Source organism: Vicugna pacos, chromosome 11 (genome assembly GCF_048564905.1).
Source record: "Vicugna pacos chromosome 11, VicPac4, whole genome shotgun sequence".
NCBI classification, from domain to species: Eukaryota; Metazoa; Chordata; class Mammalia; order Artiodactyla; family Camelidae; genus Vicugna; species Vicugna pacos.
This window is the reverse complement of record NC_132997.1, coordinates 26,581,430-26,595,465: the sequence shown is the minus strand read 5'-3', so window position 1 is coordinate 26,595,465 and position 14,036 is coordinate 26,581,430. Positions and strand designations below refer to the sequence as shown.

General features: G+C 46.8%; 1 protein-coding gene across 1 annotated transcript; it reads left to right on the top strand.

Annotated features, from left to right (window-relative positions):
• Nucleotides 1-107: 107 nt before the first annotated feature.
• SPRTN (SprT-like N-terminal domain) lies at nt 108-10,607 on the top strand. The gene is made up of 5 exons (XM_006212379.4): nt 108-697; nt 1,518-1,617; nt 5,557-5,685; nt 8,452-8,719; nt 9,692-10,607. Exons 1-5 carry the CDS (start codon nt 477-479, stop codon nt 10,447-10,449), a joined length of 1,476 nt encoding a protein of 491 aa, XP_006212441.2. The 5' UTR covers nt 108-476; the 3' UTR covers nt 10,450-10,607.
• Nucleotides 10,608-14,036: the final 3,429 nt, after the last annotated feature.

Below are 14,036 nucleotides of genomic sequence, written 5' to 3'. Positions count from 1 at the left end.
TCAGACACTGCGCCTGCGCAAGGGACCGAGCGCAGACAGTGCGGCTGCGCGAGAACGCCAGCCGCCTAGAGCGCATGCGTCGAGAGCTATCGCGGAAGCGAGCGCAGGGCGAGGCAGAGAGACGTGAGTAGTGCGCATGGGCCGAGCGTGACGTCGGTGTTTGACGTTACCCGCGAAGCGTAGAGACGGTTACTAGCTTCCAGAAAACTTCCTCAGGCTCAGACGCTGAGAACCCAAGTTTCGAGCCCGCTTGGACGTGTCGGGCTGAGTTCTATATTTTAAACCCCAGAATCTTGAGTTCGGCGTTCGGAGAAAGGCTCATTCTTCTTGTCGAGCCAGTTTTCCTAGAGTCTCGCGAGACCGGCGGGCTGACCCGAGAGTAGCCGGAGAGCCGGTATCGCCTAGGAGCTCGACCCGGCCCTGCGAGGCTCGGGGACCCGGAGTCGCGGCCGCGCCCGGCAGCGAGCCTGGCTGCGATGGATGAGGACCTGGTGTTGGCGCTGCAGCTTCAGGAGGAGTGGGACCTGCAGGTCTCGAGGCACGACCAGGCCCGGGAGCCGCTGTCGCTGGTGGACGCGACCTGGGAGTTGGTGGACCCCACCCCGGATTTGCGGGCCCTGTTTGTGCAGTTCAACGATCGTTTCTTCTGGGGCAAGCTGGAGGCCGTCGAGGTGAAGTGGAGCATGCGAATGACGCTGTGAGTCCCGAGCGCCGCTGGGGAAGGAGGCGGCCGGCGGCCCTTCCGCAGCCCCGGCTCCGGGGGCGTTAAGCCGGGGGTGTGGTTTGGGGGCAGGCAGCTCCTCTTGGTGTCTCTCTCCCTCCCCACCCTTCTCTCTCCCGCTCAGACAACTTGAAGAAAGCTGTGTGGCCTACCCCGCGACGGTTTGACTTATATAAGGGACAAAATGGGAGAAAAGGATGTTTCTTTGAATCTCCCCCCTTCACTAGGAGACAAATTAATACATTTCCGATTTGTCTGATGGTAGTACTTTAGGACCCAGGAGGGGGAAATAGCCAGCGTCTGCCCATAAGAAAGAACGCCGACACGCGGTGAATCCTCCCAAGGAAGCCTGCCATCCTGGTCTCTGCTCATTAGGCTGTCACGACCTAGCAGTGAGCTCTCGCGTTAGAGTGGGGAAAGGGTGATGTTTCCCTATTTCTGGGCCCAAGGGATCATCATCAGGGATGCCCCGAAAGGATCCCTTTCCGACCGCCAAGCGTGAGAACCACAGACTGATTATAGCTGGTAGGAGGAGAGGGAGCAGCAGAATGGGATAATATTTAAGCAGCTGCAGCCTGGCTCGGGTAAGGGAAGCCACGACTGTTCACGTGTCTGTCTCCCTAAGTGGGGTGAAACGCAAGCATCTCCTAACAGAGAGGGGGAACTTTCGAGAAAGCCATCTGCCATTGCGTCCTCTCAGTCTGAACTGCCCAGGAGTGTATATAGATCTCTCTCTTTCCTGTTTCCCTTTTGTATATGTTTGGTAAATGACAGTTTTGTGCTGGTTGTTTTCCAGGTGTGCTGGGATATGCAGCTATGAAGGGAGAGGTGGCATGTGCTCCATCCGACTCAGTGAACCCCTCTTAAAGTTGAGACCAAGAAAGGATCTCGTTGAGGTACTCTGCATAACCCTGATTAGCGCAGTCATTTAAAATGCTTACAGATTTAGGCTGCTGTCAATTACCCGGTACACGTAAAAAAAATTTTCAGTTTTCAGTCATTGCAAACTTTTATTGTGGGGCAAATAATAATGGTTACCTAATATTTTTATAGTGTTTCAAAGCTAGGATCTTTCAGGTATATTATCAGATTTGATCTTTACAACAGTTCTGTTCAGTGTGTGTTATAAACGAGGAAATTAAGGTTCCGGTAGGTTGAGTCATGGATTTAGAAGCAGAGGAAAACTTAGGCTCCAACTGGGACACGTGAATTTTGATTCTCTGTTCAGCCACCAAGGTGCCCTCCCAGGACATTGAGCTGAGTTGGCAGAACAAACCAGCATGAGGGCACACTTCAGATCTAGAGCTGATGGTCACTCCTACTAGCAAAAACTCTTGAGACTGCATCTAGTTGAGTCTAGTATATGCTTGTAAGTACCCAAGATGCACCCAGTGTGACTTGTATTGCCCCAGTTGTATCACTTGAAATGTATGGACAAAACAACGTAGGTGGCAGAGGTTGGATGGGAAGTAAGTTAAAACATGCTTAGAAATATGAAGGATGCTGGTTTTAAGGATAATAAAAGGTAATGGATTCCACAACAGTGTGAATGTACTTAGCGCTACTGAACTGTACACTTAAAAACAGTTAAGATGGTAAATTTTGGAGGGGTAGGTATAGCTCAGTGGCAGAGTGCATCCTTAGCGTGCATGAAGTCCTGGGTTCAATCCCTGGTATCTTCATTGGGAAAAAAAGAGGAAAAAAAAAAGATGGTAAATTTTATATTACAAAAAAAAGGAAATAGCAACTAGATGTAAACTGTTACACCAGAAATACTTGATTACTAAAGAAGAAAGGAAAAAAGGAACAGAGCCCAGATAAAATAAAGAGAAAGGTAGACATAAACACAATATCAGTTATTATATTAAATGTAAATGGACTAAACCCTCCAGTTAAAGACATGCCAAAACTTAACAGAAAGCTGCTGGGGCTACATTAATGTTAGACTAAAGATTTTAAGGGAAGAGGTTTTCCTAGGAGAAAAGGGGGACATTTTATAATGATAAAACAATCTATTAAATAAAAACACATAAAACCCTAAAAGTAATAACATAGCTTTAAAGGACATGAAGCGTAAATTAGCAGAAGCAAAAAAGAGAAATAATCAATCCACAGTCGTAGTCGCAAATATTAACACAACTCTCTTGGCAACTCAGTGAATAAGCAGAAAAAAAAATAGACAAAACAAGTTGAACATGATTAACCAGAGCAACCTTACTAGGAGCCCTAATTGGAATAGTAGTTGCTTAATGAATGTTTACTGTGTAAGTGATTAAATAAACATGAACCATTTTTTAAAGCAGCTACCTAATTTATAATGTATAGGATTCGGAGTAGGAAAAGACTAACTTAACTAACTTAATTCCTTCTTGAGGAGTTCAGAAAGGGTTTCAGAGATGTAGATTTGATGACTGCTAACATCACCACCCCCAGCACTCACTGAGCGCCTGCTGTGTCCCGGACTAAGCTAGTTACTCTCCTGTGTGCCGTTACCCCAGCCCTGTGAATTAGGACAGCTCCACTGTAAGGACAGAGAGCCAGCCATAACTTGTCCAGGGTCTCGTGTATAATGAATAGCAGCTCCTTGGTTTAGGCTGTAGCTTCCCTGGCTCTAAAGCTGCACCGCTTGGCCTCATCACGGCTGCCTTAGAGCTATTACTTCCGCGAATGGAAACATGGAGGCAAGTCCGACAAGACAGATGGAATTCTGACAGGTAGTCAGCAGCGGGGGCGCTCCCGGCAGAAGGAATGGAAGGGCCGGGAACAAAAGGGAGGCCGCTAACCCTCTGGCATATTTAGGAGCGGAGGCAGTGGTTTTGGGCCAGATACAGAACAGTGGTGGGAAATAGAGGTGTTTGGGCACTGTTGTGTCAGGCCTTGCTTGAATCTAGCCCAAATGTGGAGAATGGTAAGACACATAAAAACAGATGTTCAGTAGGCTACCTGGCACCATTTTCAGGATGTGTTTAAATTGAACCAAACATCAGGAAGGTAAATTGCTTCTCTTTTATAATAGTTATTTATCATTATTTAAGAATGTTGAGAAACATCTGAAATATAGAATGGCCTTTGAATTTGAGTCTCGTAGAGTGACATTTATTTGAAAAGATAAAGTTCATTTTTAGAGATGGAGTTGATTACTCTAAAAGGGAAGTCTTCAAAATGACCGAGTTAAAATGTTTGATTCCATTTTTTTGTTCAGCATAATTTCATAAGCCTGTAGTTCATTATTGCCAGTCTAGTTCTTCCGATGGAAATTCTTTTTTAAAAAAATTATGGAGGATTATGAAAAAGGTATGATTTTGAAGACCTTTATGATTTTCATTTTTTTGTTTGTTTGTTTATTTTGGCGGGGGGGAGGTAACTAGGTTTATTTATTTATTTTTAGAGGGGGGACTGGGGATTAAACCCAGGACCTCGTGCATGCTAAGCAGGCACTCAACCAATTGAGCTATACCCTCCCCCCATAATATTCGTTTCTTAAAAAAAGTATTAATATTTTTTAGAACTAATTATGAAATAACAGCCTTAAATGCTTTTGTTAACTTTGTACCTAAACTAACGCTTCCTTGGTATGGAACGAGCAGTCGGTTTTATCATTTGTGTTAAAAGTTTACGTGATTCAGAAATCCCCAATGTACAGAAAGCTCGGCCCAGAGAAATTTCCGTCTCCCCCAGCCCTCTGTCCTCACCTGTCTGCCTGCTAAAGGACACTGTCATCACCGGTCTTTTTTCTTTCCTTGCTCTGTTTTGCCCGTGTTTACAGCCACTCTTAGCCCCTCTCCGCCACAGAGCACACGTCTTACAAATACCATAGACACTCTTATTTTGCCTTTTTCATTAAAAGAATGCTCTCTGTAGCTTTCTCCTGATCATTTCGTAGAGATGGGTTTTATTCTTTTTTATGGCTGCATAGAATCCATTATGCAGATGTGCCGTTGCTCACTTAACCAGGCGCCTGCTGCCAGTGTCGCCATTGTAGGCAGTGCCACAGTGAAAACCCCGTGTACGTGCAACCGTTCCCATTAGTGTAGTAAACTGCCGGGTCCCAGGATGAGCGTGGTTGGAGTTTTGGCTAAGTGTTACCAGATTCTCCTCCACAGGGGCTGTGCCGTTCTGTGCCCCTCCCAGTGACAGACAGGCACGCTTCCTTTCCTGTAGCTTTACTGACGGTGTCAAACCTTAGGAATTTCACCCATCTTGATAAGCAAAAGGTGGTACACCAGTGTAGTGTTAATTTGCATTTCTGTTCTTAGAAATGAAGTTGAACATTTTTTCCTACGTTTATGTGTCTATGGGTCCTTTATGTTTCATTTTCTGTGAACTGTCCGTGACCTTTGTGCATTTTAAAACTGGATTGTTGGTCATTTTCCTGTTGACTGTAGGAGCCCTTTATATTTGAGGAATTAATAGCCATGGGATAGTTGCACATACATTTTTCTGAGTTGGCCTTTGCCCTTGACTCAGGGAATTTCTTCCCTGTACAGAATTTTAAAGTTTTTTTGTGGGTGAATTCATTGACCTTTTCTAAATTTTTATTAATATTCAAAAAGGCTTTCCTGGAAGAGGTTGTTCTTCATTTTTTTTGCCATTTTATCTTATTTTATTTAGGAAGAGGTGGTTCTTGACCTGGGTTCTACAGATCTTTGGATATTATATGCAGTTTTGTGAACGTTTGCTTATATAAATTTTTCTACAAAGACAGTTCATGACTTTGATCCATTCCTGAAATGAGCCTGTGATCTAAAGAAGGTTAAGACCTGGGTAGAGTAAGAAAACGCATTTTTATTTTCAAAAGCGTCCTAACAAATTAATTTGATTGTTTTCTGTTTCAGACCCTCTTGCATGAAATGATACATGCCTATTTATTTGTCACTAATAATGATAAAGACCGGGAGGGACATGGTCCAGAGTTCTGTAAACACATGCATCGCATCAATCGCCTGACTGGAGCCAACATAACGGTAGGGAATGCCACACGTGGGTGTGACATTTCGTTATTTATTTGGGGTTTTCTGGGACTTAATTAATAGTTGAGAACTGGGTAGAAACAGAGGCTGTCTCTGAGGATTTTGCACAGCAAGCGAGAGGCCCAGAGCAGCGAACTGGCTTGTCCGGGACCACACGTAGGAGGAAGCAAGAGTCAGCGATGCCCCCGAGACCTCTGACCACGTCCGGGGTGACACGTTGTCTGTGGTCACCCCCAGCCTCCACAAGCTCCCTCCTGGACCGTTCCAGTTACCTGTTAATTTCCTCTCAGGGCCCACGCTCCGCCTTCGCCCATCCTGTGTTCTGCTCCCGTGTCACGTGCCCCTCCCTTCACCAGAGCCTCTGACTCCTGTGTCCGCATGTCACAGTGGAGGTGACAGCACCTGCCGTCAGTAAAGCAGTAGGAGCCAGGCCCTGGCGTCCACGTGCCAGCCCGCTGGGCGTGCACCATAGGGCTACTTCGTCCCCCACGGCTCCGTTCCCTGGCGGGTGAAATGAGGATGGAAACCATCCCAACTCTTGCATCCTCGCGAGGATGAAAGGAGAAAATGCATGCAGAACATTTGAGCACAGTCTAAGTACTAATGAAACGTTCATTTTTTTTTGTTATTACTGATTCATTTTATCAAATAGCCTCCCTATTCCTTTACTCCTCACTTCCACAGCTCCCCTGCCCGTGGCTGTGTTTCTGCCTAAACTTTTCACCTCCTGCCTTCCGCATACGTCCCCTCCCTAAAATATGCCGCCTCTTCTACTTTTTCTCAAAATGCTCCTCGTCCTTCCAGTGTGATTATAACTTCTCCCTCCCTGGAACCTCTCAGCAGACACGTAACCTGTCAGAGTATTCCGTCCCACGCCTCTGAACACAGGGTGGCTCCATCCGCTCTGTATCCATCTGTGTGCGACGCACAGTGCAGGGCCCCTGCAGGGGCTTAGCAAGAGTGAACTGCATCCAGCAAGAGACTGTCCCTACGGAGATTCAATTCTTTGGTCTGTTTGGGTATTTCCTTCTTTTAAAAGGCAGGAAAGGCCAGTGTGGTGGAAAATGAAAAGTGCTCACCCCCGCTTATTTTGTAGCTGTCAAGTCGTACTTTTCTAAGCTCATTTAATTATCAGATAGAGTTACTTCAACATCAGGAAAGTGGCTCGCATTAAACTCCATCACATAAAATCCAGATTGGCAGGAGACTATGGAGTTGCCAGGATAAAAAGCTTTTAATTTCTTCACTAGCATTTACACTTGAAGTGAAGTCCTAGTGTACTTCCTGTTGTTCAGCCAGAAGAGGAAGCACTCTTTTATCTTGGATGTCTGTGTGTTTTTGTTGAGGCTTTACCGCCTGGACACCCCTTGCTGGTACAGGTTACGCCCTGTTACAGCGGGACGCCACAGGGCGCCCGGCTTCACGGCGTGGGACAGTTAGTGACCACGCTGTTCACAAGCCACATCCCCAGACTGCAGGAATTGCAGACGTTGGAAGCGAAACAGATCCAGTTTGCTGTCTTTGTTGCCACTGAGTTGCTAAGTGAGCCGTTCTCAACGAGAGAGAAGGCAGGGTCTTCCACACCGCCTCACCCCTGGACCTCGGTCCTCGGGGCCCCCCGCACCTAATGTAGCTTGCGTTGTCTGTGGGCTTGCTGAGTTACAGAATTTGTTCCCTTACGATGGGAAGTTAGTGAGTGTAAATCTGTTTATCCACAGAGTTATAGAAAGCTTAGCATTCTTTCCCACAAGGGGAATTTATTAGAGTTGAATGCCTTGGTTTAAAACAAAGAAAATCTCTACTTCAATGAAAATATATTTTAAAAAATTGACACAACATTGTGAACTGACTATACGTCAACAAAAATATATATTAAGGAAAGAAAAAGAGAATCTCATGTACCGATGCCCCTTATCTTACACAGTAGTCCTGTTCCACTGAGAGGTCAGAGGGGCACCCGCGTCGCTCAGGAGCCTCAGTTTCCCGGTGGTGCCCCTCCCCGCGCCGCCCAGGCGGGAGGGCTGGCCTTCCCGTCAGTCAGAGCCCCCGTCTGCCCGTCTTCTGCTTACGTTCTAAGTGAGATCCATCTGGAGGGTGAAGCCTAAAGAATCCTGTTTAAGGACTGAAGCACATTAACTGCGGATTTTCTTTGACTCAGTGAGTGAAGCTCTTGGCTCCCTCAGTTGGCGGACACTCCTGAGCGCCTTCACTAGGCCACCTGGAACAGCCCCGAGGAACGCAAGGGTGCGAACCTCCGGCCCCTGGAGCGCTCTTCGCCCGGGAGCGGAAATGAGAGCCCAGCAGGCTCACCGCGAGGCAGGGCGTGCGGCCAGGAGACAGCCCGTCAGCCCTCCCTCCGGGCCTGGGCCTCCTGGGGAAGTGCCAGCTCAGCAGTGGGACAGTTCTTACGCATCGGAGCTTTCTTGTCTTTATCCTAATTTTGGATCATTTGAAAATCTGGCTTCTAAAACATGTAGCATTTACAGAGGCTTTTTGTTTTAATTTTTTTTGCCTTCTAATCTCAAATTTTGCACTCTCTGCACAGTTTAGGAAGTACTAAATTAACTGCCCATATTTTAAAATGAACTTTTGAACAGAAGCTAAGTATGGTTGCTGTCTTTCCCCAAACATAATAATAACTTCAGACAGCTCCGGGAAAGGGAAAGTTTTAAAAACAGAAAAAAAAAAGGCTGCTTATATATTTTCTTAAAATCAGTCATTGACTTGCCCGTTTGACGCTGAAACGTCGTCTCACCCCAGGTGTACCACACTTTCCACGACGAGGTGGACGAGTACCGGCGACACTGGTGGCGCTGTGACGGGCCGTGCCAGCACCGGGGGCCCTACTACGGCTTCGTCAGGCGCGCCACCAACAGGGCGCCGTCCGCCCACGACTACTGGTGGGCCGAGCACCAGCAGACCTGCGGGGGCATGTTTGTGAAGATCAAGGAGCCGGAGAACTACTCCAAGAAAGGCCAAGGGAGAGCACGGCTCGGCAGGCAGCCAGCCCCCACGGCGGAGGAGACAGGTCTGGTGGCTCGCATTCCCCCGGCTTGCCCGCGCCCGCGGCCGCCACGGAGAGGCAGGCCCGTCCGTTGGCCCCAGGCCTGAGTCGGGCTTCAGGGTTGTTTGTGGTGGATGGGTTTTCAGGCATGGGCTTAAGCAAACACGTCCCATTGTCCGTGAGATGGTGGTAGAAAAATACACTTTATATAGACGTGAGTAAAAGTAGCAACAGTTTCCACTGCTCACATTTGAGGGCGAAGTCCCCTTCCCTATCCTGAGTCATTAGGAAACAGAAGGCAAAAAGATTGTCAAAATAAAAACAGTAATTCAAGTAACAATGCCCGGAACGTCAGTCCGCGCTACACCCCTTCCTATCAGTTGGAGTCCATCCAGCTGACTTCTGTACGTATGTATCTGCCCTGGGAGAAGCTTGGGGAAAGGACGTGACATGACTATGCCAGCACTTCATCTTCCTGTGAAGTTCAGAGCTGCTGCCCTTTGCAGAGGTACCTAGGTAACTGAAGTCAATGCTTCCTCCCTGGGGAAGCAGGGTCCTGGGTGTGAGGGGCCCGCGAGCATCAGCTGTAGTTCTCAGATCTGAAACACCCAGTACGTTGAGAAGCTATAGAAGGATTTATGTGGGGAGATTGCATCCTCAGTTTTGTGAGTTGGAGGGAAGAATGCAGGGTCAGATTTTTCCCTTCTGGAACTGAACTGAATACTAAGTAGTTTTCAAGGTCAAGTACTTTGTTGGTGGTCTTTGCACGGTAGCACTCCTCGTCTAAACGTGAGAGGAGGGTTTCTGTCCTTTGTGTTCTCAGTACCAGAGCGCCCTGGCTACTGGAGACGGCCCTTCTCCCATTAATAGATTATTATTACAGGGGTCTAAGGTAGATAAAAGAGTACTTCTTCGTTTTGAAAAAACTGTCTGGTAGCTTAATATTTGCTACAGTATTCATTTTGAGTCAGGGAAAAATATTTGTTTCTTTTGCAGATAAACCCAACAGAGGTGAGAGACAGCTGTTCATCCCTTTTAGTGGAAAAGGCTATGTTTTAGGAGAAACGAGCAACTTGCCTTCATCTGGAAAATTTGTCACCTCCCATGCTGTTAATAAAACCCAAGATCTTTTAAGTCAGGACCGTTCTGCACGTGCTGTAAGACCTAATTCTAAAATTGAGGTGAAATCTGAACAGAATGGTTCAAGTGAAAAAACTTCTCTGGTCGTCCCTGTTCTCAGCACCAGTCACCAAACTGTTGTAAGCAACTACTTCCCTAGAGTACCAGCTGCCAGCCGGAAGGCTTCCCGAAGTGCGCGTGGGTCTCCAGCAGAAGGCGCAACAGCCCGTGACGTCGCCAAGAGCCCGGCCCCTTCCGGTGCTCAGAGAAGGGTTGCGGCTCCTACGAAAGCCCTAAGAAAGTCCGTACGAGCCGTGGAGGCAACACCGGTGACTGCACCCCGGGGTGCAAGCAGGCCTGGAGATAAATTCCCAAGTAAACGGCCCAGGCTAGAAGACAAGACTGTTTTTGACAACTTTTTTATCAGGAAAGAGCAAATACAGAGCGGTGGTGACGACGCACAGTGCAGCCCACACCCGCCAGCTGCAGCGCCGAGCCCCGGCGGCGCGGGGCTCGGCAGGCCGGTCCCCTGCCCCGTGTGTCAGAGTGCCGTTCCGGAGGCTCAGATTAACGAGCACTTGGACTGGTGCCTTGAAGGCGACAGCATCAAAGGCAGAAGCTCAACAAATCTTTGAAAACCGAATTGAGTCTCAACGTGCCACCTGAATTACCTCACGGGCACAGTGTCCGCTGCTCAGGCGTTTCCGGTTAATACCGAGACTTGCAGGTTGTAATAGTTCACCGGTATTGAGTGTTTTACATACACATAAATGAGATGGTAATTTAAAATGTTTTATGTCTGAGGTGCTGTAATTCACTCTTGCCTTGTGTATACTGTGGCCCAGAGTTTGTTCTGGACGTATACATGTCTAGTTTTCAGATACTTTTTAATACTTTTAAAAGCAAAGGAGAACACATCTATTAATCTTTTTCTCTATTTTCCTTAAAATACTCAGTGAGGAATCCTGTCAGGTATTTTGTTAGATTGAATCTTTTTTAATATTAAAACTTATTCCCAGAAGTGATGTTAATATTCATAGTGTCAGACATACCGACCAAAAATACAGTCTAGAGTATAAAGTATATAATTGTTTTAGGGTACTCAGAAGCTTTTGGGGTTTTCTTCAAAATCTTAACCAAAAATACATTTCCTATATTATAAAGATTTTTATGTATCTGTTAGGCTAAAAGGTGGCAGTAGATTTTAAGTTAAAGTAGATAAATATGGGGAGGAGGGTGTAGCTTAGTGGTAGAGCACATGCTTTAGCATGCACGAGGTCTTGGGTTCAATCCCCAGTACCTCCAGTAAATAAATAAACCTAATTGTCTTCCCACCCCCAAAAAAATTTTAAAAATATTAAAGGAGATTAAATATAGTAAAATAAGTTTCTTTCAGAATATTATAGTAATTCTGTAGGCCAGAGTTTAGCTGTTTTCTCAATTTAGCAAAATGAGTGGTTTTGTGCAAGTGGAACATTATCTAGATACAGTATTACGAACCTTAAGCCAAAGTTGAAACCACTTAGGAATACCATTTGTGCATTTTAAAAAGTGTTTCTTTTAAAAATCATTATTTTCCACGTGACAGCAAAAGGACAAAGATGGTTTGATCACTTGACTTTTTGTCTCATGGCTGTACCACCAGCGTGTGGGCATACTTCCAAGGCCTTAGCTTACAGATTTCCTTTTTCCTCAGCTTTACTGCAGAATGACGTGTCCACACATGCCCCGCAGCTGGGTGTTCCTGGGGCCCACCACCGGGTGAAGGTGGAGGGTGTTTCGGTTACCGTCGTCCTGGGCGCCTCTTCTCAGGCAATACGCGCAGCCCCCCGAGTAACCCGTTTTCATCTGTCACCGCAGGTTCGCCTAGCTTGGCTTTGAACTTCATAAAGTAGCAGCTTCATTGCTCTGGGCAGCGGGAGTTCATTGTTTCCATTGCTGTGTAGTATTTGAATATGCCACTCTGCTCGTCATCCCAGTACTAATGGGCACGGGAATTACCTCCAGTTGGAGGCTGGCTGTTGTGAATAATGCTGCTGAGAACATCCGGACTCATTCCTGTTGGGCGCACACCCAGGCCCGGAAGGCCGCGCCCCCCACGTCCTGATGTTTAGCTTTGGTGAACAGCGCCAGCCTGCACGTGCACCAGAACAGCCTCGCTTGTTCCACAGCCTTAACACTGGTACTGGTCCTTTCCATTTTAGCCTGCCTGGTTGTTCGTTCACAAATTTTGGTATTTCTTAAGCATGAAGTTGGACCATAGTATTTAATAAATGTTTATAGATAAAAGACTTAAAATGTGTATTATGTTGAATATATGCATATATAATTTCATAGAAGATCATTTTCTCTGATTCAGTTTAACAAACTGTGCAGTTAAACATTTGTTGGTGCCCAAACCATGCCGGGTTCCAAGGCCATGCGGTAAGACAGCCCGTGACCTCACAGAGCTTTGCAGCCTGGCTGGGGAGCGGGCCGAATGTGGATTCCGGGCAGCATGGTACGTGCTGTGATGGGTTCCTCCCGGTCACTGGGGGAGCTTAAAGGACAAGCAACACAGCCTGGGGCTTCAGGTGATGGAGGTGATGGAGGAGAAAACCCTACATCTGAGCTGAGTCTTCCAGGGCGGGTCGGGTGAGCCTGGGGGTGGCAGAGAGAAGGGGCCTTGCAAAGAGAAGGAACACAAAAAGACATGGACACAGACCAGTGCATTCTGGGAGAAGTCGGCTGTTCCAGGTGAACAGAGTGTGCAAAGCTTGGGGGAAACGGCAGGAGAAAGACGCAGAACGTCAGACCTAGAACCTGAGGGCCAGGCCCCTCTGCTGTGTCCCCTCCCCTTGATGTCCGGTTTGGGTAGTCCCTGGTAACACCTGATCAGGCCGGGGCGCTGCAGTGGGGGCTAGAAAGCTTTGTAAGGCAGCCAGGAACATGTGAGAAGTGTTCCACTGGATTCTCTGGGGACAACAGATGGGAGGAAGAAGGGCTGTGGCAGGGATGGAGAGACAGGGTGGGTTTGAGAAGTATTTAGGGGGTAAAATCAAGATCTGGTCAGTTTTCAGGGATGATGGACATACTGTAGCTGGCAAGGAAATTGGAGTTAATTTTAAAATTGGAATTAAATAAGCACTCCCTTCAATCTATAAGAATTCTGTTACACCCAAACCTGAGTCATTTACATTGTAAAAAGGATTCTGTTCTAGTGGCTTCAGTTTTTCCCTTTTAAAAGAGAATTTCATATCCTAATAACAACTGGCAGTTTTAGGTCAATCTTTAAATGCCCATTTTGGGGAGACAGGATAGAAAAAGGGGATAGACTTTATTTCTAAGATTATACAATTGTCTAGCAAATACAACTTTCAATTGATAAAGCTTCGTTTTGCTTTTGTAGATTACAAATGTGTGCCCTACTTGGAAATTCTAAGATGGGTGGCAAAATACAACGAAAAAGCTTCCATACAATCCCACCGTCCTGAGCTGAGACTGTGGTTTGTTGTTTTGGTTCTTCCCCAAAGCTTACAGGACCTTTAAGGAAACTAGAAGGTCAGAGCGCAGCCGCTGGAGGACGAAGCTGAGCTCTTCACAGTCCGTTAGTCCTCACCAAGGACGATGCTTTCCTGTTGTTCATTTGAGTTTTGTCCTCGAGGCTGTGGTAGCCTTTTTAGCGACCTGTATTTGTGTTGACTCGCAGCACATCCACCAGATGAAGTGAAACTCGAAGACAATTACTACAGTTCAGTCGCCCTGGGAGTTGAAGTGAATGGATGCTCTGTGGAGCTGAGCTCCGGCTCTTTTAGTTTCTCACACTCCACTAGAAAGTCTCATGTTACATGATTACATGCTTCAGCATCACATCTTTTGAAACGAAAAGTAAAAGACTTGAGCTTCTTAAGTGACTCAGGGATCGTGCCATTAGTAAAGTTTATGATGATGTCTGCTGTATTCAGATACAAGCTGGTGTTGAACCTACCGAAAGATCTACCCCCGTTCACTGAACACCAGGTGGCGCTCTTGGTCAGTGAAATTTCTCTGAAAAACTGAAGGCAAAGCAAATCCACAAAGGTCAGAGAGAAACTTGCCAACAGCAGGAACCGTAATTGCCAGCTCTGAGTCGCCCGTCTCACCTACCTGTGGTCCCGGGAGGGGCCGCAGCAGGCCAGGAGCGTGTGCTTGTTCACACAAACAAGGACTAACCCACGGGCCACACCGTCGTCTCCCTTTCTCT